Source organism: Leucopleurus acutus (assembly GCF_964270905.1).
Source record: "Leucopleurus acutus genome assembly, chromosome: 11".
Classification (NCBI taxonomy): Eukaryota; Metazoa; Chordata; class Mammalia; order Artiodactyla; family Delphinidae; genus Leucopleurus; species Leucopleurus acutus.
In genome coordinates, this window is record NC_139152.1 from 46,541,307 (window position 1) to 46,566,196 (window position 24,890).

Here is a 24,890-nt window from a genome sequence, read left to right on the forward strand (position 1 = left end):
TCCCCCTTATTGGCCTCAAGTCCCAGGGCTAGCCCTCCCACTTACTAACACCTCCCTGTGGCGTGACGTCGCCCCAGGAGCCAGCCTGGGTAAGTGCTCGCGCGCCGTGGGACTGTCGAGCACAGGCAGGACTGGGTCTTTTCCCCCACCCCTAAGGGGCGCGAGCGGGCACATCCAAACGGCCAGGAGCAGGGACCGCGACGGGGGCGTCCCCTGCCGCCAACACCCAGAGGGTAGACCCAGAGCAATCCGAGGGTGCAAACAGTGGAGAGGGGGCGTGTCAAGATGGGGTCTCCATGCCTCGTTGGGGAGAGGGAGGTGAGTTTGTGTCTTCTGGGAGGCGTGGGGGCTGTGCCCTCTTGGGGGGGGGGTAAGAAGTGCTCCCATGGGACGGGGTGCGGATTGGAGAGGTGAGTGGGTGCATCTGTCCAGCGGTCCACCCAGTGTGGTCGTGCCCGGCCCGTGGTGGGGTAGGGGGTGTCTCTCCGGCGGCGCAACTATACCAGCGCGACGGGGGCGTCGGCTCGGCCCACGCTGGCGGCGCTGCTCCGGCGACGGGGGCTGGGCGTGGCGGTAATGCTGGGGGTGGTGGCCGCGCTGGGGGTGGTGGCTGTGCTGCCGCCCTCACCCGGGCAGCCGTGCTGGAGGAGGATGTCGGCGCACAGCTGGCTGCCAGCCTGGCGGGCGTAGAACAGCGCCGTGCGGCCCTGCGCGTCGCGGGCGGACACGTCGGCGCCGTACTAAGGGGCGGAGACGGCCGCGTTACGGAGCGTCCCCGGGGCCAATCCCCGCCCGCCGGCTCCCCGGGATCGCCGGGCCCACTTCCAGGGTCCCTTTGGGGCCCTCGGGCTCTCCCGCGCCTGGCTGTTTGCCAGACGGAGCCCTCAGAGACCCCTTTACCATCTCCCCGCTCACGTACCCATAGCAGCAGTTGCGTGATGACGACGTGGGCGAGTTCGGCCGCCAGGTGAAGTGGAGAGCGAAGCTGCGGGTCCTCTGGGCTGGTGTCGAGCGGCCCGTGTCGCGCATGGGCCAGAAGCAGGAGAACGGCGGCCACGTCCTGGGCCTGCACCGCGGCCCACAGCTGGCAGCCCAGCGGCTCCTCGGAAGTGCCCAGCGGCGCCAGGAACAGCAGCTGCTCGTACTTGGCGCGAATCCATGACTCACGCTCCTCCCTGCAGGACCAGGGATCAACGGGAAGGGCTCTAGGGACCCCGCGCCCAGGACCTCTGCTCCCTACCCAGGGGACCCTCTCGGGAGCCGCACACCCTAAGTCTCCCCTACCCCTCTCCTGCACGCGTACCGCGAAGAGTCCCGCGTGGGTTTGGCACGGCCCCGCGTGTCACTCTCCCACACGCGATTGGCCATGTCGTTGCCAATGGCTGTCAGCACCAGGGTCAGCTCCCGCGGCCAGTCGTCCAAGTCGAGCGAGCGAACGCGGGACAGGTGTGTGCCCAGGTTCCGGTGAATGCCAGAACACTCGATGCAGATGAGTGCGCCCAAGTTCAAGCTGGCCCACGTGGGGTCTGGGGACGGAATGCAGGGGTCAGCTCCTGGCCGAGCAGCACGGGAACCCCAGCATTCATCAATTCCAGCGAACCACACTCCCTCCCACGTCCCTCCACTGCTCCCTTGCGCTCACTGGGGGCCCCGCAGTCCACGCAGATAGAGTTCCCCTTGGCGTTCCGGATCGCCTGGATGGCCACGGCTTCGCTTTGGCTATCTGTGCGCAGCTGCAGGAAGGGTTGGGGTTAGTACTGACTCTCCCTCTGAGCCCTTATCCGGACTCCTCAGACACTCACCTCTGCTCTCCGCCCGACCCCCGACCCATTACCTTGACCTTGCTGCTCTCACAGCATTGCAGACTGGCTAGAATCTGACTTTCGATGGCCTGAACCCAGGCGTCCCGCTCCTCAAAACTGGCTGCCTCAAAGTGCCACGTCTGACCAGTGCTGGACACGATCAGGAACTCGAAGTTTTCCTCTGGGTGGGGGGATGGGATGGGGTCATGAGAGACAGAATTCCAACAGGAGCTGCCTTCCCCAAACCCTCTTCCTCCCTGATATCCATCCCAAGCCCCTGGGAGTGGGGCAGAGTCACTGGGGAAGCAGAGGGTGGGGGAGAGCAGGAAGCCCGAGCACATGCAGGGGAAGGCAGGAGCACCCCCGCCCCTCTGCACCCCAGCTGAGCGCCCCACCCAGCTCCCCGCTTGTTACCTGCTTTATAAATATTTCTTAAACTACCAAAGGATTTTAGTTTCCACATTTTGCGCTTGGCTGGTTTCCCGAAGCGAAGGAGATAGAGACAGAATGAAGAGCAGAAGAGAGAAAGAGACGAAGAAAGAAGAAAAAGAGGCAGATGGAGAGATGGAGAGAGAGATAGTGACAGACAGTTCCAGAGACAAAGCAGGACAGACAGATGGGGAGAGAAAGCAGAACTAAAGTCAGTGGCCCCGGAGCAGAGTAGAGCGGAAGCCAAGAGCCATGAGAGTAGGCAGATCTGGAACCCGGGTCTGAGCACCCGGCAGAGAGCAGGGGCGGTGGGGACTGGTTATCATGACCGGTGAGGAGTCGGGTCTCTGGGAGGGGAAGGGATGGCCAGCATCTGAGTGAACACGGGGAAAGGGGACAGGAGTTCACAGGCCTGGGGTGAGGGGTCCCTGGGGTTCAGGGGGAGTCTCAAGGATCTGGGGGGAGTCGCTAGGGGCAGGAATGGGAATCATTGTAGTCAAAGGCTGTTGGGGGAGCTTGGCAATCACAGGATGTTATTGAGAACAGGAGCTGGGTGGTCAGAGCCCAGGAGCTGAGGAGTCGTGGGGGACATAGAGGTCAGGGGCTGAGTCCCTGGGGGTTGTGGGGCCTTCTGGGCGCAGGGGCTGGGGTGACAAGCAGAGTTGAGGGCAGCAACAGGAATGAGAGGGTCATTAGGAGGGGGGACAGGAGCTGCAGACATGGGGGGTCACTGAGAACGGGCTGGGGACTATTGGGGTAAAAGGCATTGGCTGGGGAATGGGAGGAAGGACAGGGGCTGAGGGGCATCCATCCATTTTTCACTAAATAATGTGCAGAGTGGTAATCATAGTCAAGCACTCAGCTCAGGCACTTTTCCTCCTCCTGCAGGAGTGAGGTCAGGGATCTGGAGTTTAGGGGTGAGGGTGCAGGGTGGGAGTAGAACTGTCCGCCAGGGCCTCACCTTCAGCCTGCCCAGCCGAGCCTTCAGTTTTAGACGGTGTTGTCAACTTTTTCCTCCTCTGCTTCTTCACCATGGGAGAAGGAGGGGGTTCCCGACTCAGGGGGCTCAGGTCTCCAGATGGGGTACAGTCTTAGGGAGGGGGACACAGCTGCCTCAGCTGCCCCCTCCATAGATTTCCTGATTTCTCCATAGCCTGTCTCCCCTGAACTAGATTTGGCATTTTAGGGTCCCCCTCCTCACCAACCCTCTCTAGGAGGTCCCCCTTGGTCATTCCTGGGGAGGAGGGCAGATGAGTGGTTTAGAGTCAGACCTGTACTCAGATCCTGGCTCTGCCACTTACTGGCCTTGACACCTTGAGCAAGTCACTTAATCTTCTGAGCCTCAGTTTCTTCATCCCTAAAATGGGGATAATAATCTTGACCCGACAAAGTTGTTGTGAGGACCATTTGTTACGATGTTACTCGCTATTTTTAAAAAATACGTATTTCCAAACATTCCAAACATTGATGGCTGGCTATGTGCTGCACAATGTTCTCAGTATAAGCCTCAAAGCAACTGTCTGAGGTAGAAACTATTATCTCCCTCTTACAGATGAGAAAACTGAGGTGTGGAGAGGTCAAGTAACTTGCCCAAGTGGCAAGCCAGGATTCAAGTTCAAGTTCAGGCAGCTTAGCTCTAGAACCCAGTTGTGTTAGCCATTATGCTAAACATGCCTGGGCACCCAGTTGATGCTCAAGGTGTCCACTCACGCATTCAGCCTCCAAGCTCCCACCCCAATTTCACTTCCCACTGCATCCCATCTGGATCTGGAAGACAGTGCAAGGAGGGTGAGTCCTCACTGACCGGTGCTGAGCGCTCGGGCCAAATTCCGGTCTGGCTTTAGCAGGTGCTTAGATGTCTGGTCTGGTGGTGGCTGCAGGGAACTGGGGCTGGGGCTCGGGCTTGGGGTAGGAGTGGTGGCTTCTGTCAGAAGGGGAAGAAGATAAATCCTCAGTGAGCTACTCAGTCTCTGGGCCCCACTCCTTACATGGTCCCTCTTCATCACCCACCTTCCCGCTTAACCAGTCCCACTCCCTTCTTCCCTACTACCCCTCCTTTTCCTAGCCCTGGCCCCTCTCCTGCCCCTTTGTCATCAGCCCCACTCACCAGGGCCTTCCCCCATCTGGACAGTGCTCATGTCCTTCACCAGCCCATTGATGCTGGCTGAGGGGCCAAAAGCAGAGATGGCCCGTGGCGGCCGCTTGCCGGGGACTTTGACTGTTGTTCGTAGCAAGTCCATCTCCTTGCCATGGGTACTGTGGATGTAATCCTGCAGCAGTATAGGGGTTGAGAGTATAGGGAAGGTTGGGGTCCTCAGTGGTGCTGGGAAGCAGCCAATAATATCGGCTAGAGAAGGGCTGGAGAGGGGGCTCTAGGAGCGGACTGGGTTGGGATGAGCTCTAGGGGATGAGCTCAACAGACCGGGCCCAGCACTGTCTCCTCCAGAAAGCATCCCCGAATGGCAGGCCAGGTGGAGGTCCTTCCTCCATTTTCTCCCACTGGACTGCAAGTCCTAGGGAAATGTATTCACATTTCCATCTCCTGCATGGGCATATGGTAGGTGCCTAACAGATGTTTGCTAAACTGAAAAGAATAGGACTAGTGCTTCCGAGAACCGATGTTGGTGTTTGTCAGAGGCACAGACTGGGAGACCTAGAAGTGCATCCAAGGCCAGCCGGTGTGGCCCAGACAGTCTCTAGCACTTACATTAATGCTGGGATGGTAGAGTAGGAAGCCATTACTGGACAGGGTCACATATTTCTTCTTCCATTCTTTGTTCAAGGAGTTGCCACTTCGCTTTAGTAGGAAGCTCTGGAGAACGGAAAGAGGCATATGGGAGAAAACCAGTTAAGAGCACCTACCCCCAGCCTGCCCCCGGTCCCTGGGCCACCCACCTGTTTGATGGGGATGGCTCGCCCACTCCCCGTTGTCTCTCCCCGACTGTCCAAGCTCCGCTTCTCAGAGTCACTGCCCCGACGATTCTGGAATGGTTACTGGCATCAGTTAGAGGGTGGATAGAGGGATATGCTGACGGAAGGACAGGGAAGACAGAGGAAGAAGGGCCCAACAGAGAGGTCTAGGGATGAGGGAAGATGGGCAGGTAACAGAGGACAGGATGATAGGAAGTTAGAATGTCCAATACCGCAAAAAGGCTGGTCCTGCGCTTGGCTGCCCGGTGCAGGGACCCTGGGGTGCTCAATCCAGCCACGGCAGCTGCCTCAGCTCGGAGCTCCCGGTGACCAACATTGGGTGAGGATGGGAGGGAAGAAGAGTAATCGCTAGTGTGGCCCCCGTTACTAGCCTGCAGGCAGATGGAGGGGTCAGAACAGTTGAGATGCCCCCCCCACCAAGCTACAGTTACATCTAGTTCTGAGGAATTTGAGATATTCCTTCATCTCATCACCATTTATTTGTATTATCATTAATAATAAAACTCCTCACTAGCATTGTCACAGTGCTTTAGATTTTGCAGAGGTTGACTTCACAAGTATCATGCCATACAATGTTCCTGACAACCTTGGGACGTTTAGGTGAGTTGCTCAAGGACGCTGCAAAGGGTGTTTCAAGCCCGGTTGATTTACAGTCCAACGCACTTTCTACAAATGGTATCACTGCCATGTCCATCTGCCCCCCGCAACCTCCTTGGGTTCTCTGTACCTGTCCTTGGATCACCAGCCCTTCCTCTGATTCCTACCGGCCCCTCTGTGGACCCTGAAACTCCAACTCACCTGCCCAGCTACAGGAGTGGAAGCAGCTGAGTGGCTTGGGGAGCTGGGCAGGGACTTGCAGGCAGCCAGAAGCTGTTGCTGTTTGCGCAAGGTCACCACCTTCTGGGCCACTGAGGGGAGGGGGAGGAGGAGGAATGAGCGGGGCAGACACCCAAGACCACCCTTCATTGCCCAGCTTTGAGAACTCCCCAGGAGATAACATAGGTCCCAACTTCCTTGTCACTGTGGCCTTCATGCCACCTGTAGCCTAGCCAGCTCCTCCTGTCCAGAAGGACCTGTGGCTATGAAGCAAACCTTCTCTGACCTCCCTGGTCCCTCCTCCCTCCTATGCAGGTTAATTTCCTGTCACTCACAGAGAGAGGCCTGGATGTGTGACCTCCAAGAATATCCTAGTCCCCAGCTCCCTGGTTCCCACATATGTGGGGATCGCCACACTCACCCTCTTGGAAGACCCGGTCCACATTGAGCCCATAGGTCGCACAAGTCTCATAGTAGCTGCAGCGCTTCATATCGGCACACAGAGCCCTGGCACGAGCATCGCCCACAACCCGAGGGGAGGAAGCACTGATCCGGTCTAAGGGGACAAGAAAGGGGGAGGACTGGATGAGGGGGGCCCATCCCCACTCTGCTGCTTTCCTTTCTCTTGGGCTCTAGTCCTAGACTGGGACCGCTAGGACAGGGTATGAGAGAATATCCCTCCCATGACCCAGTGCGATGGGAGCATGTAAGCCTTTTGTGAATGCCGAGCCCAGCTCACATGCCCCGCTGCAGCATGAGTAGGGTGGGTTAGCTCTGTGTGAGTGTCTTCAAAGAATACTCCAGAGGTGAACGGAGCGTCCTGATAAGGTCTGAAATGGCTGAGACTCGTGAGTGACAGTCACCCAGCCTTGCAAATTCAATGAACCCTGAGCTGAGTGGGAGAACACCTGGCATATGAACCAGGAAGAGGTTGAATGTCCACGGATAACAGGTGGACTGTTCATCTGCAGCAAGAAAGCAGGAGGCAAGCGACAGGTGGAAGCAGCCACCTGCAAGATAGGCATCCAGACAGAAAGTCCTGCCGGCTTCATACAGGTGGGTACCGGAGAAGCTTTTCCTGGCTCGGCTGGAAAAGATGGCCTGGTGGCCCTCTCTGTGTTTTCTCCATCATTTCATTTGTGTCTTCTCTTTGTTTTTAGATAAGTTCCTTTGAAAAGTGTCAGCCTGACCCAGCTGTAGCAAGGGGAAGATGCAGAAGGCTTTCTAGCCACACTAGGGCCTGAGGTTTTCACTGTATTTACCATGGTGATGGCATCAGGAAATGGCAGCGTGAGAAACACAAGGTAGGTGACATCTCAGAGGAATGAGGACTGCCACTGTAGCTGTCCCTTCCATCCTGGAGAGTCCTCTTTTCTCTCTCAGACCTTGGTAAGTTTATGCTTGCTTTAATGACTCTCTTATTTGGGAGACCGGGCTCCTTCCAGAGGGTTACTGAAGTTATTTGGAGACGAGGCTCCTTCCAGAGGGTTACTGGAGTCCAAGTAGCCGTGTCCACACATTACCAAGCTCTCACCTATGTTGGGTGATACCCAGTAGGAACTCCCCTGAAAGCAGCACTTCCCCAGCCCCTCCTTACCTTGTGTCCCCACCAATGCCAGGGCCAGGCCTCCTCGTCCCTCCCCCCGAAGGGAGCTCAGCTGCCCATGAAGACGGCTCACGGCCTGGAAACTGTTCTCATCCTCCAGGCTGAAGACGAAGATCACAGCATCTGCCCAGCCTGAGAACTTGCGGAGCGTGAGGGAGCAAACGGATGGTCAGACAGGTCCACTCCTCTGGATGCTATTCCCAAGGAGACCTGGGAAACCAGAGCCCTCTCCTTTGGCTAGTGCTGACCCCAGCCCACCTGCCTACCCCATCATCTCATCCCTCACCTTGGTATCAGGTGCCCCAGCTTCCTCTCGGATCAACACCAGATGAGTCTGTCCATCCACTAACATTTCTTTCTTGTGCTGCTCACCTGTCCAGAAGAGTTGGATGTGGTAGGAGGTCAGAGGTCACAGTCACCAAACCTCCCCATTCTCCGTGTACTTTAGCTATTCTGGCCTCATTCTTCCCTCTGGTCTCCATACCTGCATAGTCATTGATCACACTGCCTGGATCCCTGACCCCAATCCTTAGCTTACTATGGCTCCTGAGAACTCACTCTCTGTCTTCTCCAGCACCTGGTATGAACCGGTCAGGAATCGGTGGATGAGCGATGACTTCCCACTCCTGGCATCACCCAGCACACCCTGAGGACAAAGTGGTAGAACAGAGATTTCAGGAATTAAGAGGAAGGAGGATAATTGAGTCTGAACACTCCAGAGAACTCAAAGGGACTGGCAGTGTTAAATCATCCAAGCAGGGTCCTACAGGGCCTGGCTGACAGTCAGTCAGGAGACAGCATTTGGGAGGATCAGGCCATGCATGTGTAAGAAATGATCTCAAGCTGGAAGTGTACAACAAGCTGAAGAATGTCAACAACTCAGTACCTTTTTTTTTTTTTTTTTTTTTGGTGTTGTGTTGTTTAGGAAACATACTAGATGCATGTCTGGTGGGGGGCATGTCACAGCTCTGGGCACTAGTTGGAAAATTTTACCCAATTCTAGGCAACAGAACATGAAGGGCTAGAGGGGAGATGTCAGAAATAAGAAGCCTGGAAGAGGACCATGGACAAGCAGGAAGAAGCGAGACTATAGAAGAAAAGGTTGTGCGGATGTATCAAGTCCTAGGAAGGTGCCATGAAGGTAGAATCTCAGGAGAACTGGAAAACTGTTCACCATTCTCACAGAGAGGGAAGGGAAGAGGTGAAGAAGAGAGAGTTGAGAGTTCAGTGGTGGGCGGGGTTGGGGGGGGAGGTCAATCTTCATACAGACAAGGGGACTGGGTTACCTACCAGGCGCAGTTCAGGAATGGAGCGGCTCAAAGTCCATTCCTGGCTATTGACCACAGCTTCTGTAACGGAAAAGTTGTAAGAGGGGATGCTCCAGGCCAAGGAGGGCTCCCAAACCTCAGCTAGCCCTCCTCCTTTTGTAGCTGCCCAGCCTGGACTGGAGAGCTCTGTGGAAAGGCTAGGTTTGAGAGTGGTCCCCAGTCCTCCCATCCTAGCCACTCTCCCCACAGCTGTTGCTGCCGCTCAGTGGTTGCTTAGCAACGGAGCCAGCAAGACAAAAATACTTCGGTTGGCATCTCCCTTTAAGCACATCCCCAAACGTAGGTCCCTGCTCCAGACCGAGGGACCAAGGCTCTGACCGTGGCGGGTTCTTCCCTCTGGAAGGAGAAAAGGTGTCCTCTCCACCGGCCTGACAGATTCTCAGGGCAGATCTCAGGAAGAGGGGCTGGGACATAGAAGGGAGTGGGTCGTCCTCAATCTCCATTTCACAGGACAGAAACTGAGGTGAGGATATCCTTCCCCCTTTTCAAGGTCAACGGCACGGTGGCCCTGACCCCTCCCCACAGCCCAAGAAATGGAGCTTGGATTTTTTCTATACCTCCCTCTCCCATACCCTTCCCACAAGCACCCTCCAAGAGAACGGTGGGGAAGGGCTCCACTCCCTGGCCGAGAGAAGCCACAGGCCTGGGGAGGGATGGGGGGCACGGGGGAGGGAAGGATGCTCCTTCCGCCCGCCGGGTCCAGCCCCCGCGCCTGACACTAGCCGGACGTTCCCGGGGCGCCGCAGCTGCGGCGGGAACTCTGGGATCCGGAGCCATCTGCTCCCACCCGCACCAGAGCCAAACCCCGGGGGCCGCCCGCGCTCTCGGACCCGCCTCCTCTCCCGGGAGTGTGAGCTGAACCAAGACGCCCTCGTCTCTCTCTTCCAGAAAATAAATAAAGAAAGACACCCCCCTCCCCGCAAAAAGACACTACTTTCTCCGCACCCTCTCCCAAGTCTCCAGGGGTAAGAATTGCCTTTGCAGCAGTTCCACCCCCCTGAGTCACTCCTGGCCGGTCCCCTGCGGGTTTCAATGCTGCTAGGGGGCCGGGGTGGGCGGTGGGGGAAGTGAGGCTTCCTATCAGCCCCTCTCCCTTCACATTCAAGTATTCAGCATGTTCCAGCCCCCACGTACTCCCGTACTGCCCAATCGGCCTTCACTGCCTGGAAAGAAACCCACTGCCTCCCTGCTGCCTTACTAGCCTGCTCTCAGCCCAGGAAAAGACCTGTCCCTGGCGAGGAGCTGCCTGCAAGGTCACGCTCATGCCACCTACCCCAAGTGCTCAGGAGAAACTGAGGCTTCCTCATCCCTTTCACCTTCAGTGTTCCTCTGGGTAAGGCAAAGCCCAGTTTCCATCTCCCAGAGTCCAGCTGAGGCTGGAAGTGGGGTCTGGGGCTTCTCTGGGAGCAATTTCCTACAGCCACGCTGACCAAGGGCATTATTTTCCCAGAAAGCTCTGAGGCTTTCTGAGTCCCTCTGAAATCAAGTCTTCTCTCATGTCCCGCAATGCCTACTCACCCCTCTCCAGGACCTCTCATCCTTTGCCCCAGTCCTTGGCAGAGAATTGAGCCTGGTTCATCCACCCACCCAAGAAAGAAGCTTCTCTAAGTCAGTCCTGCACACCGCTCCCCCACCCCAAGCTGAGCATTTCAGGTGCCCTCCCCTCGCTGTTCTCAGGCCCTGGTCCTACTCACTAGGGGAAGCGCGGAGCTCTGCACCCAGCAGCTCCCTAGACCCGCTGCCAGAAGACAGGACCGGGGGTCCGGGAGGAGGTCCGGAGCCAGGAGGGCCCCCTGTGCTCTTGGTAAAGATGCCGCTGATAAACTTGAGCATCTTGCGATCTCGAGTGGATGCTCGGCCCCCCTCCCGGCCCCGTTTCAGCCCGGGAGCTGGAGGCTCCAGAGTGATTGGAGGTGCAGGCCCAGTGGGCAGCGCGGAGGCGGCGGTGACAGCAGCGGCTGGAGCCAGGGTTGCTGGGACGGTTAGTGGAGGAGGAGAGCCAGCAGGCGGTCCCGGGTGCAAGTCACTGTTGTCCAAGGTCTTACTCTTGCCTTTCCGAGGGGACAACTTCCCGCGGGCTCCGGGCCCAGCCCCGACCCCACCTGCGGTCGTGGCTGCCGCTCCCCCTCCCCCGGCGGCGGCGGCGGCGGTGACAGCAGCAGCGGCAGAAGCTCCAGTCCCGGTGCTGCTCTTTGACCCCTTGACCCTGGGCTTGCCCTCGCTTTCGGGCCATGACAGGCGGCTACCGGTGCCCTTGCCCCCGCCGGCTTTGGCGCCACTGGTGGTCACGGTCTTGCAAGGCTTGGGAGCCGGCGGAGGAGGCGCCACCTTGAGCCTCCGGCTGCCGGTGCCGGGGTGCGGGGAGGAAGAACCGGGGACGCCGCCGCCCGCCCGGCCTTCGGGTTCCGGACCTCCCCAGCTCGGGCTGCTGAGCAGGGGGCGCCGGGAGGAGGTGGAGGCGCCCCCGGGCTTAGGGTCGGGACTCAACCCCCCGGAGAGTGGGGGCCCGGGAGGGGCGGCCCAGAGGGAGAGGCGGCGGCCGGGAGCCGGGGAGACGGGGCGGGCCGGACTGGCCGGAGCCGGGGACAGGGCGGGGGGCTCGGCGCCCCCGGCGCCCGCGCTGCTCGTGCTGATCCACAGCGCATCCTGCCGGTGGAAGAGACGCTCGTGCCGTTTCTTGCCCGGCTCCTCCGCGCCTCGGGGGCTACCAGGATCCCTGGTCTCGGTACCTCTGGTCCCCGGGGCACCAGCTGCGGCCGCAGACGGAGAAGGCGGCGGCGGAGGCACCGACTCGAGCTTGACCAGGGTCAGCGAGATGAGGTAGGTCGTTGTCCGGCGCTGAAGCGCGCCCGCGCCCCGGCTCATGGGGCCCCGAGACCCCCGAGCTGGGGAGGGGAGGGGACTCCCCCGGACTGCCTCAGGGGGGCCCGGCCATGGGGCCGCCCTGCTCGCTGCCCCCAGCCCCCGGACCCCGCTGAGCCCCCGGCCCGGCTCCGCTGTCGCCGCCGCCGCCGCCGCCTCCGCTTGCGCCCCCCTCCCATCACACGGGGCGCCCCCTCCCCATGCTCCCCGCCCTGCCCCCCCACCCCTTTGGAGCCCCGGGACCTTGGTGCTGCTCCAGGGAGGCGCGCCGGACCCCGCACCCCGGCCTGGGTGGCGGCGCTGAGATGGGCGGGGGAGGGCGGGGAGGACTGTAGAGGGGCAAAGAGGGGAGAGGGAGGAAAAGGGGGCAGAAAAGAGGAACCCGAGGCTAGGGAGAAGAACCGGTGCGGGGGAGGCGGCGGGGATGGGGACTCAAGGGGCAGAGGCCGCGGATGGGGGGTCGGAGAGGGGGTCTTAAGGAGGGTGGGAAGCTAATGGGGCTGGTCGTGCGGGGGATTCGCAGGGGCGCGGGGAGGATGCTGGGGATGGAGATACAGGCGCCGGCGGGGGAGGAAGGAGGGAAGCCGGAGGGGGTGGGCACCCACGGGTCTGGGGTCTAGGAGAGGAGGGGCGTGAGATCCGGGCGCAGGGTCTGGGGGGCTTGCCGGGGCTCGGCTTGGTCCGGATGCGCGCTGTGTCCGGGCGCTCCCCTCACAGTGAGGAGGAGGCGGCCCCCGGCCCCCCTCCCCACTCTATCTCCCCCCGCACCTTCTCTCCCCCAGCACGGCTGTCTGCGAAGGCGGTGCAAAATCCAGGACTGGATTTCCCTCCCAAATCCTGGGCTGGATTTCCTGGAACTTGGACTCACCTACTCCAACACTCCAGCACCCTCCCTTAGCACACCCCGGTCAGGGAGCGCTACTGTTGGGTATGACATTTAGGCGCGAGAGTAAAGATCGGTGTATGGGTGGACGATCCTCGGAGAAAACGGAGCAAATGCGGGTTCACTGCCAACTCTGGGGAAGCTGATGTGGGAAAGTGGGGAGCCCTGAAATCCCTTTCCCAGGACCCCTTGTTTCCCCCAGGTACTTGCACGAGTCCCCTTCCCCATGACCCAGCCCCCTCGCCCACCCCCACCCTCCATACGCGGTGCATTGACTGGGCCGTACTTGAGCCTAACTGTCCCAAAGTGAACTTGGAAACTGTTCCCTGGGGATGGGGACAAACATGGAACTTAGCAGGGTGGGTGGAAGGAGGGGGTGCCTCAGGAGGGGAAAGATCTGAGGAGTCGAGGAACACAGGCCGAAAAGTGAGTCAAAAGACTCGAGCTCGGGGTGGAAGGAGAAGGAATACGTCTACAGACTGACACCACCCCCCATACCAAAATTCATCCGGTCTCCATAGCAACCGTAGCTCCAAGAGTGCCTCCGAAACAGCGGGGATAAGCAGAGAGGAGGATCGGTGTGCGTGGTGGGCGGGGGCGCCCGCCAGGGGATTCGGGGTTAATGGAGGCGCCACCTTCACACCTGGCTACCCACGTGTGGGGTATTTAGCGCCCCGAATATAAAGACCGCCCTCAGTTGAGGCAGAGGGTACAGGCCTCTTCTGGGTTTCCATTCAATCTCCTGAGGTTTTCGGGGTGGGGCTTTTTTAGAAGGTTAAAGAGGAGACAGACAGCAAGAATGGAAAACGTCTGCTCTGTGTCCTCCACCCCTTTAGGGACCTTGGAGTTGAAGGCTTACTGTCCTCCAGCCCAGGGAGAAGGTTGAAGTGGGTAGGCCCATGGGGGACAGAGGCTGAGACCAGCAGTTGTGGGGCGGGCGTCGAGGGAGGCCTCCTCTCAGCCTTGGAGACCCCTCCCTGGGACTCGGGGAGTCTCAGCGCTCCCCTAATTTGGCGTCCCACCCTCCTGACGCAGCGGAGACTATAATAAGTGCTGCCGTGGGCGGCTCTCGGAGGCTGGAGCCAGCGGCATGCTCGGCCTGGTAGGGGGTAAGGTAGGGGGGCAGTACCAGGATGCTGGGTGCCCTTTCCCTCCGCGGACCTGTCCCGAGGTCAGCACCGCCCCCCAGAGCCCCCCTCCCGCAGCGTCAGGATGACACCATCCCCAGAACAGAAGACCCTTCAGCAGCCTTTTCTGAAAGAGAAGGTGAAGATTTGCTGATTCTGGCTTAATTCTCCTTCCTTCCTTTGGTGGCCTCAGTTTTCCTTTAAGTTCAATGGGAACAGAATACTGACTCTTAGAGTGGAACAAAAATCACTTATGAAGAGTGGTCTTCTCAAAGAGTTCAGCCTCCACCCCTCCTCACTCCCTCCTCTCCAGAGCTAAACTGAGGTCCTCTACCTGACTAAACCTCTTTCCTCCCCCACCCTTTTCTTTTCCTACTGGGGTGGAGCTTGGAGTTCCTCCCTAGGAGGCCCCATGGGGCCACTCCCCCCTAGGTCTGCCTTTCCAACAGCTGTAGGGAAGGTATCAGCTATAGTTCTTGGCAAATGGTGGGGGACAGGAGGTGAGAGGGGCACTACTGGAAGAAAGGAAATGGGAAGGAAATCAGACTGTTCCCTTAGGAACCTGAACCAAACTGGTTCTTCCCCAAGTTATGGTCTGACGACCTCTACTATCAGAGGGGTCTGGCAGGAGGTATCCTTGATGGAAAGAACAGTATCTTGCCCATCCCCCCACCCCAACCCCCAGGTAAGCAGCTAAGAATGGAGAGGCTGGAAGAGACCAGGATATGATGGAGGATGTGCTTCTCCCAGACACCTTTCATGAGCAAAGCAGCCGGCTTTTATTGGCTCTTTGCAGCTTCGGGGCAAATTAGATGACATCAGACCAGAGGTGACCTCCAGTTCCACCAGTTCCTTAGTGGTGGGGCCTTGTGGATAGAGAGAAGCTGTTCCTGCCAGGGCCCCACCACAGGATTGAAGGCTGGGGTGGGCAGGAGGATGTGGTGGATGGTGTTGCCATAGCAGCACTTCCTCCCTGTGTTGTCATCACTTGCTCTAATGGCACTAAGGATGAAGGGCGGAAGGTGTGGGGGGGGCGCAGACAGGAACGTGAGCATGGGGAGGAGAGGGGACCGAGGAGAGTCCTGGGAACTTCTTTGCACTTCGGCTGTGCAGAGCATGCTATGTGAGCGTTAGTGTATGTCTGGGAGCCTGAGATACTCTGCGTGGTGTATTTCAATCTGTTGTGGTGTGTGTGTGTGTGTGTGTGTGTGTGTGTGTGTGTGTGTGTGTGTGTTCTCTCTACAGCTGGAGAACAAGAGGTCACTGATCCTTCATGGGTCCTGGGAATGACCACATTATCCAGTCCCAGAACCTCCTGCCCCAAACTGCTTCCTGCCCCGGACTCCCCAGGCAGGGTCCAAGTCTACCATGGGTCTGTCACGGCCTGTCTTCCCCATGCTCACCCACTTCTCCATTGTCAAGTTCAGCTCAGCAGTGACCTGTATTTTGATCCCCTGGGAGAAAGATCAGAGTTGGGGAAAGAGGAAGAATGATACCTCCCATGTCTTTTTCCATTCTTTCCAAATATATTCTTCCCCCAGAGTCCCAGCTCCATCTTGGGGACTAGAAAGTGGCTGATTGGGAAGTGCTGTATGATCCAGCAAGCCCTTATATGCCCCTGCTGGTCCCCAATACACCCAAGATGGGAGCTAATCCTTCTCTTACCTCGTATGCGGTCCACTGAGGTCTGAATGCTGTCCCGAAGTTCAGGGTCGCTCACCCTCTCTGCCAGCTTCCTGAGGCAGCTTAGAGCCTGCCTGGTCACCTCATGTCGTCTGACTTCTGCTCTCACTGCAGCTACAGCCAACTGCCTCTGGGCATTCATGTTGCCCAGATCTGTCTTGCTGGGCTAAAAGCAACCTCTGGCCCTGAAGCCCATGGCCCCACAGCCTCCAAACCCCAGAAGGCCTCTTCTGCTGCGCCCCAGAACTCCCCTCCCCTGCCTGCCCTTCCGTCTGTCGACTTCACTTCCTGACTGGTGAGTTTCAAACCCACAGCCTGGGTCGGCACTACCTCCTACACCACCCACCCCCTCTAGCGTTGGCCTATCAGCTCTGCCAGCTGGTCCCTGCTACGATTCCCCAGCCAGGTGGATGGAGAGACCTTAACAAGCATCCCAGGGCATCCTGCGGGAGGTGGCTAATTAAGATGGGTGTTGGTGCTGGGAGAATGTGGCACACCAGGTCCCAGGTGTAATCCCAAACTCTTGATGACCTACAGGTTTGTATTCAGTCTCAAACTCTTACAGGAATCCATACACACCCGGTCTGCCACCTTTAATGCCCTGCATTCCAGCTTACAGTTGTACTCCCCACCTACTCCGCACATCCAAAGAGTTCAAATACTTACCTCTTGCAATGTAACCCTTCCTTAGTCGGCTTCCCCACTGCAACCACCTCCTGCTTTAAAGGGCCAAGTAGGTACAGGGAGAACAGGTTATGGAGGACAGTAACCTATAATCAGACAAAACCACAAGGCTCCATGTTCAATTAGTTTCATAATAATTAACTCATCTATAACACTTAATAGTTTACAACACACTTTCACACATACAGACTTCATGACAGGCCCAAGGCGTAGGATTTTTATCCCTATTCTGCAGAAAAGGAAACTGAAGCTCAGAGAGGCCAGTAAGAGGTGACACAAGGATACCGATCTAGGTCTCCTGATTGTAGTCCTGATACCCTTTTCACTACACCAGCCAACTAAGATGCTTGCCAACAAGTTCCCCTTATCCCTAATACCACTGTCTTGCCCTTGATTTAGGACCTGAGAGAGAAGAGGGTGGATGAGGAATTGAAGGAAAGAATGAAGATGCAGGGGTGGGTGAGGGGGGAAATAGTGGATAGTTTGATGTAATCATTTTGTTTCAGGACTCAAACCTTTCTGGCCCTGCTAAATGCCTCTTCTCCTGCGTATCTAACTGATACTAATTCGTGAAGGATAGCGGATTTTAATATATTAATGTGTAGCTGGAGAGGAGAATTAGGGTTAGGATTACCCACGGGCAACTGTAAAATAGCCCGAACAGTAATAACTAACAATGAGTGTTTACTATGTGCCGGGTACTGTTCTAAGCATTCTATATACATATATTAACTCATTCAATTTTCACAACAACCCAAGAGGTAGGTGTATTGTTATTTATCCCCATTTTACAGATGAGGAAACGGGCACAGGCCAAAGCTTAAGTAACTGGCCAAGGTTACACAGCTAGTAAGTGGCAAAGTTGGAACCCATGCAGTCTGACTCTAGCGGTAAGATGATGCCACTTACGCAGTCATAGAATCTAAGTACGCACAAATGTAAATCATTCTGTGGGTTTGAAGGGAGGTTTTTCATTTGTGTTCCTACTATGACTGCCTCTTTCTCTTGGGGGAAAGAGGAACTATGCCCTTTCCCATCCCCACGAAGAAGGCCGTGTGTCAAAGCACTTATTTAATAATAAACAAATATTGATCAACCACTATGGCCGCGCCTAGTGAAAATGTGGACTCCTCCTTCCCCTCATATTTATGCATATTCCAGACCCCTCCCTTTGTCTTTTTTTTTTTTTTTTAACGCGCCCAGGATCAGGCATGTACTCTGAAGACTCCAGCACACTCATGTCTGTACCTGTGGCTTTGTCACATACAGGAATGCGCCGGCCCGAGGCTGCTGTTTTTCATATTGAATGTCTAGCATGTTCACACATCCCGTTAGGAGGGGATATGGAACAGACTATGTGTACCAGTGGACGCACTTGCAAACATGTATTTGCTAGGTGTCGCTGTGCCCAACCCGGGGCCTCTGTAGCCGGGGTAAATAGCTCAATATTTTGCTTCTCTGGGTGTTCCAGCGTGTGACGCAATAGCAGCGAACGAGGGCGTCATCATGAAGTCACTGCAGGAGAAGGGGAAAGGGGCGGGAGGGCACTCCCTTGAGGGGAGGAGCTCTTTCACCCGGCCCTCGAAGCGGCACCTTCTCTCTCTTCACCGGCACCTTCTCTCTCTTCACCGGAGTTTCTCTAGAGCCTCCTCCCTCGGATAAGACCTCTTCTAGCTGCCACCACAGAAAGCTCTGTTTTCAATCCGGGGTTTTGAAGTTTAGGCTCTGGTCACTTTGAGAATCTCTGGAAGCCCTGCCCCCAGTTTTAAGTTTCATCCAATAAAGAACCTAAAGGAGGGGCCGGCAGGCGGTTCAGTGACGCAATGCAGATTGATTGGCATTCAGGCCATCGACGTCCTGGATTAGCCCCGAGTTTCGCCAATGCAAAGGCAGGGGTGGGACGGTGCAGGCGCAGAGGATTGGGTTTGGCTGGACTCGATTTAAAGAGACAGAAGCTGTCGGGGTCCAAGAAGACGGTACCCACGACCCTCCCCCCAAGTCCTTGGGACCACTTGGGTCCCCAAAGCTGGGGAGATGGTTTGCGGAGGCTTTGCCTGCTCCAAGAATGCGCTGTGCGCGCTCAACGTAGTCTACATGGTGAGGTTTTGGAGCTGGGGGAAGCTTCAGGGCGGAAAAGCGAGCAGGGAGAATCTCTAGGGTACTTCTGATGGGGAGAGGGGTGTACTGGGGATTCCGGGAAGATTCCCGGGAACTTCCGGCGAAGAGGGAATTCCTGGGGACTTCCGTGGGATGAGGGGAGACTTCCGGTGATCAGAGGGTTTGTCTGGGGGTGGGGGTAATGAACTGAAGGCTGTGGGCTTAAAGGCCCAGCCCTCCCTCTTGTGAACTTAAGTTTCTCCCAAATAGAAGTGATGGATGAAGCTAAACGTTCCATTTTACATTCATAGACTCTACTATCCCTGCCACCTCCCACCCCTATCCCAGCCGTTCTGACCTCTGATGGGAGGAACGCCCAGGGATGCTCCCGGCCCTGATAGTAGCACCTCCTCTCCTTCATTCACACAAAACTCAGTTCTTTTTTGTCCAACCCCCGGGCGCCGCCCCCCCTCCCCGGCCATGGCCTTTGGCTGTGGTGCACACTAGAATTCTTTTGAGATGTACCTGCTCTTTTTCCCATAGCTGGTAGGCTTGCTGCTCATTGGAGTGGCTGCTTGGGCTAGGGGCCTGGGTCTGGTGTCCAGCATCCACATCATCGGAGGAGTCATCGTTGTGGGAGTCTTCCTTCTTCTCATCGCGGTGGCTGGACTGGTGGGTGCTGTCAACCACCACCAAGTACTGCTGTTCTTTGTATCCTGACCTGAAGTGATGGGGGCACTGGGGCTCGTCGGAGGGCCGAGTCAGCTAGGAAGTTAGTGACAAGGGTAGGAGACCTCAGGGACCTTGGGGATATGCCTCCTTGCCCTCCCTTATACCATACTCTATGAAACAGAAGCTGATGATTTTATTGTTTTCAACTGACATAATTTTATAAGTTCTATGACTAGATCAGATAGTTATTATAGGTGGAACATAAAAGAATCTATGACTTTTTTTTTTTTCCATAACTCTTCCTCTCAGTACATGATCATCCTTGGTTTGGTCTTCATCTTCCAGTTTGGAATCTCTTGCTCATGTCTGGCTATTAACCTAAGCAAACAGGTAAGAGGGTGCCCTTTCAGGTACTTGATTTTTTTCCGCCTCTAACCTCTAACTCTACTCTCAGTCTGGCCCCAAAGGTCATTCTTAGGTCCACTACTTCCAGAATCTGGAGCCATTTGCTTCCTCTGGGATGTCTGGCTAATTGTCCACGAGGATGATCCAGAGGAAGTGGGTAGCTATCATTGTGTCTGCACCTTTGCTTCTGAAGGATGTTAACTCCCTTTACTCGCACTGGGATCACGATGTAGGGGGTTCTTAAGGTTAGCAGCAAATAATTTTCTTCTGCCTGTACCCTGCAGACAGATGTCATCAATGCTTCCTGGTGGGTCATGAGCAACAAGACCCGGGATGAACTGGAAAGAAGTTTTGATTGCTGTGGCCTGTTCAACCTCACAACCCTGGACCAACAAGATTATGCTTTCTGCACTGCAGTGAGTTGGTGTGGGAAAGCGTGCAGGGTGCCAGGGCGGGAATGGACTGACACTGGGCAAGGCCAATGCCCAAATTGGCAGATTTGAGTTTGAACATGATTGCCTCTCTCTAGTAGCTCACTTGTACTGGGGCTGTGTGCTGGTGGGAGTGGTGGGGTGGATACAGAGACTAGAGAATTAGCCAAGTGAGATTCCAGTCTGTAGGGTACTGATCAGGAACTGGAAGATAGTTTCTAGGGTCATTCACCATAGATATTAGGATAGAGCACTGTAACGATTCTGCATCCTCAGACACACATACGTGTGTTTTATCCTCAGATCTGCAAGAGCCGGAGCCCCACGTGCCAGATGTGTGGAGAAAAGTTTCTTAAGCATTCCGACGAAGCCCTGAAAATCCTGGGGGGCATTGGACTCTTCTTTAGCTTTACAGAGGTAACATTCTCTAGTTCCCTTATGTCCTTTCTCTGCATCTCTAAGGCTTAGCCCCAGAGATTCAGAATTGGTGCTTATCTCTTTCCCTTTGCTTCTACAGATCCTTGGTATGTGGCTAGCAATGAGATTTCGGAATCAGAAGGATCCTCGAGCCAACCCCAGTGCCTTTCTATGAGACTTTGGATCCTTCTGACTTCTCTCCTGCTGTCTGCTTTCCTTAAGCTTTTTCTTCCTCCCTTAGGGAAAACCTGGGGTCTACAGCCCTTTTTGTTTGAGAAAAAGGAAAGGCCCTTTGCCATGCTCCCTAAAGATGACTGAATAGCTAGGCTTTATGCCTTGGCAATCTTTTGTTGGGAGTAAGATTATAAGGAATAAAGAAAAACCTTCCTTCCTCTCTCCCTAAGTGAATATGGGAAGCTCCTGGCAGTGCATGAAATGGGATGGGGGTTGGAGTCATTCCTGGCTGTTTCCCCTCTTCTCCCTTCCACATACTAGACCATCTCAACACATCTTTGCTCCAAGAGTAAATCAGGGACAGATCCAGAGAGAAAACCAAGCACTCTTGTAATAAGCAGGACTCGGTTTGGGGAAGTTCAGTGAATATAAAAATAAAAACCATTTAAACTCCATAATCAAAGAAGCAACGTAAGTGCCTTTTCTTCTCTTTAGTTAGTTGAGGGGCTCCACTGACTATGTAGGCCCTGTGACCTAAGGAGAATGTGCGGGGAAGTTCCATCTTCCAAATGGTTTTTTCAAATCCCCAAACGGCAAAGCCAACCAGAGAAAGAAACATTAAAAAAAAAAAAAAAGACCAGATTTCTTTGTTTTGTTGTTTTTCCTGTATAAAAAAGGATCCCAATATCAAGGTATAGGGAAGGGGAAGAACAAGGGACATACCCCTTGGCGTAAGGACACAGAGGGGGCAAGAGGAGGATAAGCCTCAAAAGGAGGGGTGGGAGGGGAATGTCATTAAGGCAGCAAAATATTCTCTATAAAAAGTTGGAGTCGTCTCCATAGCCTCAGAGATGAAGGCAGAGGATCACCTTCTTAGTGGGGGGCTCTCCACTCAAATGTTCAAAGGAAGGGAAATGTTGGCTTCTCTTCTCTCGGTTCTGCTGCAACCATTCCATGGCTCACTCTGGGTTACCTTCTGCCTTATGTAGATAGGAGTGCTGCAGGGCTCGGAAGGCAGAGATCCGCTTGTGTGGGTTAAAAGTCAGCATCTCCTGAGAAGGGAGGCAAAGGTCAGAAAACCATGAAAAAAGACTTCCGCTCACCCCCAACAATACCAGGGATGAGCTATTTTCTATATCCCTCTTTGCGGACAGCCATTCAAAGCAGCAATAAAAACTAGCCCATCCACCAACAAGTCTCAGTAACCACCATGTGTTTGGGTCCCTTTTATCCTGCTCCATTTTCCACCCCAATCTCACCCCATGCCCACGCCCAAGCCCAGTACCAGCAGCAGCTGTGCTCCAGACTCTTCCATCTCAGGTACCACCGACTGCACGGGGCGGGGCCCTCTAGGGGAAAAGGCTCCTCGGGGTAGAGACACATCTCGGGGCCAGTCATCCTCTGGGGGCAGTCCGATCAGGCTATGGGGAACAGGAGAATTCTGGTCAGGAGGGCCCTTCTCCAGCCCCCATCTCCAGGGGCAGAGCCAGTTGCCATTCAGGGCTCAGCAGAAAGAGAAGGACTCAGAATGGAAAACTCTTCCCCTCTGCAGGTCACTTACTCAAAGATTTTGCCTAACTGGTCAGCTTCAGAGTTTCCACAGAAGAGAGGCCTAAGGTGAAAAGAGACATTCATTTAGGTAGCAGTCATTTTCAAAGATACGGTAGTAGAACGACTACTGCTTAGTGGCTCAAAACATAGGGTAAGAAGAATAAAGGGTTACGAAATTCCTAATCCCACGACATTTCAGACCTGCTGGTTACGGACAAGGTGGCCAGAATTCAAGTGGAAGAGTGAGCAGGGGATGGATGTGGTTTACGAATATGAGATTTGGGAAATTCAAGATGTTCAGGATACTTGGGCCCCATACTTTCGACGAAACATCTCTGCAAAGATACAGCCAACACTCCACATGTCCACAGGTGTTGCGTATGTAGACTGCAAAAGAACTTCTGGAGCACGGTACCAGAGTGTAACAACCTAACGGGAATAAGAAGAGTGGATGAGGGCCCTACAAATTACCCCGAAGCACAACTGCTTCACTAAAGTCAAGGATGTGACAAACACATGCCTTCTCAACTGCTATGGGCAATCACTCTCCTCCCCCAGCCAGAAGCCATTTTGGCTGCCATCATTCTACTGACCACAGGTGTAAGTGCCATCTGGTAGCTGTAGATTCTGGCCAGGCCGAAGTCGGCCAGCTTGACTGTCCCACCACTCGTCACCAGAATGTTCTCTGGCTTCAAGTCTCGATGAACGATGCAGTTGGCATGAAGGAAATCTAGGCCTCTTAGAAACTGGCGCATCAGATCCTGGTTTGGAAGGGGGAGGTACAGAGAAACTGAACTAGGCACCATACCTGAAATCACAACAGATGCTACTACAAAGGTCCCAATCTACCTCTCAGTGTCTGCCCACCTTACTCACCTTGATGGTCTCCACTGGCAAGCCTGGCGGGGGTGCCTTGTCCAGATATGTCCTTAGGTCTTGGTCCACATGCTCAAACACCAGGGTCACTTTGGTCTCCCGGTCAGTTCGGGCTGTGGCACAGACGTCCATCAGCCTGTCCGGAACAAATGGTAACTCACTGTGCAATCATCTTTGACCCAACATGGCCTCCTCTATTCCCTCAGGGTCCCCACTTCTCTCCTGACCACCACTCCACACCTATAGGTTAGGTTGTCTTTTCCCTTTTACTACCCACTCCCAACCCTCCATCTTCTCACCGCACAACATTGGGATGCTCAAAAGCCTCCAGCCGCCGCAGTAAAGCCACCTCACGGACTGTGCTGATGGGCAGGCCCCCTCCAGCACCTCCTCCATTGGGGACTCTTACGCTCTTGAGGGCCACAAAGTGGCCACTGTGGGGATCACGGGCCTTATACACCGTCCCATAGGCACCAACACCAATCTCAGCCACTGGCTCATATCGAGGGGTAGCCATTCTCAGACCAGAGGAGACCCTACAATCACAGAGACTCCTACCACCGAAATTCCTTCCACAGTTCGGATGGTATGAGCCTGCAGCAACAAAGTGACTCCCACAAAAGACATCACAAAGACAACACCAACAGCATCCCGTCCCTTTCCCAAACTTTCATGATGCCGACTCCCAGGTAACACAATGACCCTAACCCCAACCCCTCCAGCCGCGTGAGCTCCTAGAATAAAAAAATGCATTTTCCTTTGGGGTGATCGAACCCCGCACAAGGGAAATGCCACACGACACACTCCCTACATCGAAGACCCTACACCCAGTCCCTGAAATTGCACCTTCCTACGGCCACAAAGGAACATATCACACCCTGCCCCACTTCCCGCCCTCGACCGACCCTTCCATAACCAACCCGCGTAGGAAGCCGTGGAGGGCGAGTATGGTCTCCATTCCTGGAAAGGGCTACACTTACCTCACCCCGTGTCTGGAGCTGCGGGGGCGGCCCGTTATCGGGGCCCCGGAGCCGGTTCCTGCCGCGCCATACACTCGAGCTCGGTTCGGGGCAGCTGGACGCTACGGGCCCGACCATAGACACAGGCCACAGGCTAGAGCGGCCCCCTTTACCCCCACCCTCACCATGTGACCAGCTGCCAAAGAGGCGCGCGGAAATCGAGGGGGCGGGGAGAACGCCGGACGTTCGGAGCACGTGACCATACTACTCAGGCGCAGAGGGGCAGCCGGGAGCGGCTTTGAACGGGAAGGGGGCGGGGAGGGGAAAGGGGCGGAGGGGCGATGGCAACCACGTGATCTGTTGCTATCACACGTGACCGCTTGACATTGCTTGGAGAAGCAGAGGTGTGGTTACGCAGCAGGGCACGTGACTGGCTGCCGTAACTCTGGATCGGGGCTGGGGCGGGAGAAGAGAGAGGGTGGAGTCCAACGCGATGCCATGGCAACCTGGGCCACCCAGGATTCCCAACACTGGGCTGGAAGCCGAGCCTGAGTGCATCTCCAGTCTCACTACCCGTCTCTCACTCTCTCTCCTTGTGGGGAGGTGGGTCGGGGGACGGGAGGTGGTGCTGTCGTCTTTCTGCTCCACCGCTATCGGAAAAACATATTCTCATTTGTGTCTTTGTTTCACTCATTCAACAAATTTTTACTGAGTCCTGCTTCCTGTATTTATGTGGGGGTTTTGTTTGTGTCCTTTAAACTAGTGATAAGGCTATCTGTAAAGATATAGCCACATATTTTATATGTGGTCATATAAAATAGGGAGTAGACAGTACCCATATGAGGGCGAAACTAGGATTAAAGGATTGATGGAAGGAAGATTAATACAGTAATCCAACAGGAAGAGTGGCAAGGTAATACCCTTCCCTCTTCTCAACTTTCACCTTTTCCTGGGAGTGTTAAGGCAGAGACCAGATACCTTCTGGCAGAGAAGTTATTGATGAGCTGGAAACAGGAATACTTGACCTTTAAGGTTCTTTTCTGCAGTAAGATGCTATGACATATGTGTGTATGTGTATATATATGTGTATGATACTATATACAACACATATAGATGGATAGATATAGGAGTGAGCATGTGCAAGGAAGTTACCACCA

General features: G+C 55.4%; 3 protein-coding genes across 7 annotated transcripts; 1 reads left to right on the plus strand and 2 right to left on the minus strand.

Annotated features, from left to right (window-relative positions):
* Nucleotides 1-497: 497 nt before the first annotated feature.
* On the minus strand, nt 498-15,609 carry AGAP2 (ArfGAP with GTPase domain, ankyrin repeat and PH domain 2; the record flags this gene model as incomplete). Of its 3 annotated transcripts, XM_082850300.1 has the most annotated exons (19): nt 498-740; nt 920-1,175; nt 1,304-1,526; nt 1,643-1,733; nt 1,835-1,983; nt 2,217-2,276; nt 3,193-3,321; nt 4,036-4,155; nt 4,339-4,501; nt 4,939-5,043; nt 5,127-5,213; nt 5,375-5,533; nt 5,961-6,070; nt 6,400-6,534; nt 7,576-7,723; nt 7,871-7,956; nt 8,143-8,230; nt 8,875-8,933; nt 10,607-11,792. In XM_082850300.1, 19 exons carry the CDS (start codon nt 11,775-11,777, stop codon nt 498-500), a joined length of 3,582 nt encoding a protein of 1,193 aa, XP_082706426.1. The 3 variants fall into 3 exon arrangements, with proteins under 3 accessions (XP_082706426.1, XP_082706428.1, XP_082706427.1); XM_082850302.1 differs by lacking the exons at nt 2,217-2,276; nt 10,607-11,792 and adding an exon at nt 15,450-15,609; XM_082850301.1 differs by lacking the exon at nt 2,217-2,276 and having other exon boundaries at nt 10,607-11,777.
* Nucleotides 15,610-18,055: 2,446 nt separating this feature from the next.
* Nucleotides 18,056-20,973, plus strand: TSPAN31 (tetraspanin 31). 2 transcript variants are annotated; one of them, XM_082850147.1, is made up of 6 exons: nt 18,056-18,248; nt 18,792-18,920; nt 19,230-19,310; nt 19,610-19,741; nt 20,060-20,173; nt 20,274-20,973. In XM_082850147.1, the coding sequence occupies exons 1-6, from the start codon at nt 18,186-18,188 to the stop codon at nt 20,346-20,348; spliced, it is 594 nt and encodes a 197-aa protein (XP_082706273.1). In that variant the 5' UTR covers nt 18,056-18,185; the 3' UTR covers nt 20,349-20,973. The 2 variants fall into 2 exon arrangements, with proteins under 2 accessions (XP_082706273.1, XP_082706272.1); XM_082850146.1 differs by having other exon boundaries at nt 18,792-18,959; nt 20,274-20,972.
* A 27-nt stretch (nt 20,974-21,000) lies between these two features.
* Nucleotides 21,001-23,853, minus strand: CDK4 (cyclin dependent kinase 4). 2 transcript variants are annotated; one of them, XM_082850144.1, is made up of 8 exons: nt 23,755-23,853; nt 23,074-23,310; nt 22,775-22,910; nt 22,492-22,659; nt 22,218-22,327; nt 21,909-21,959; nt 21,633-21,768; nt 21,001-21,399 (listed from the first exon to the last, which is right to left on the minus strand). In XM_082850144.1, exons 2-8 carry the CDS (start codon nt 23,289-23,291, stop codon nt 21,307-21,309), a joined length of 912 nt encoding a protein of 303 aa, XP_082706270.1. In that variant the 5' UTR covers nt 23,292-23,310; nt 23,755-23,853; the 3' UTR covers nt 21,001-21,306. The 2 variants fall into 2 exon arrangements, with proteins under 2 accessions (XP_082706270.1, XP_082706271.1); XM_082850145.1 differs by lacking the exon at nt 23,074-23,310 and having other exon boundaries at nt 23,755-23,848.
* Nucleotides 23,854-24,890: the final 1,037 nt, after the last annotated feature.

Excerpts from the sequence above, each read along its gene's own strand:
- TSPAN31 (XM_082850146.1), top strand. The coding sequence starts at position 18,186 with ATGGTTTGCGGAGGCTTTGCCTGCTCCAAGAATGCGCTGTGCGCGCTC. Across the intron at positions 19,311-19,609 it reads CTATTAACCTAAGCAAACAG|ACAGATGTCATCAATGCTTC; the intron begins GTAAGAGGGTGC and ends TGTACCCTGCAG. Across the intron at positions 19,742-20,059 it reads ATTATGCTTTCTGCACTGCA|ATCTGCAAGAGCCGGAGCCC; the intron begins GTGAGTTGGTGT and ends TTTTATCCTCAG.
- CDK4 (XM_082850144.1), bottom strand. The coding sequence starts at position 23,291 with ATGGCTACCCCTCGATATGAGCCAGTGGCTGAGATTGGTGTTGGTGCC. Across the intron at positions 22,660-22,774 it reads TGCCAGTGGAGACCATCAAG|GATCTGATGCGCCAGTTTCT; the intron begins GTGAGTAAGGTG and ends CTTCCAAACCAG. Across the intron at positions 21,769-21,908 it reads CAGTTAGGCAAAATCTTTGA|CCTGATCGGACTGCCCCCAG; the intron begins GTAAGTGACCTG and ends TGTTCCCCATAG.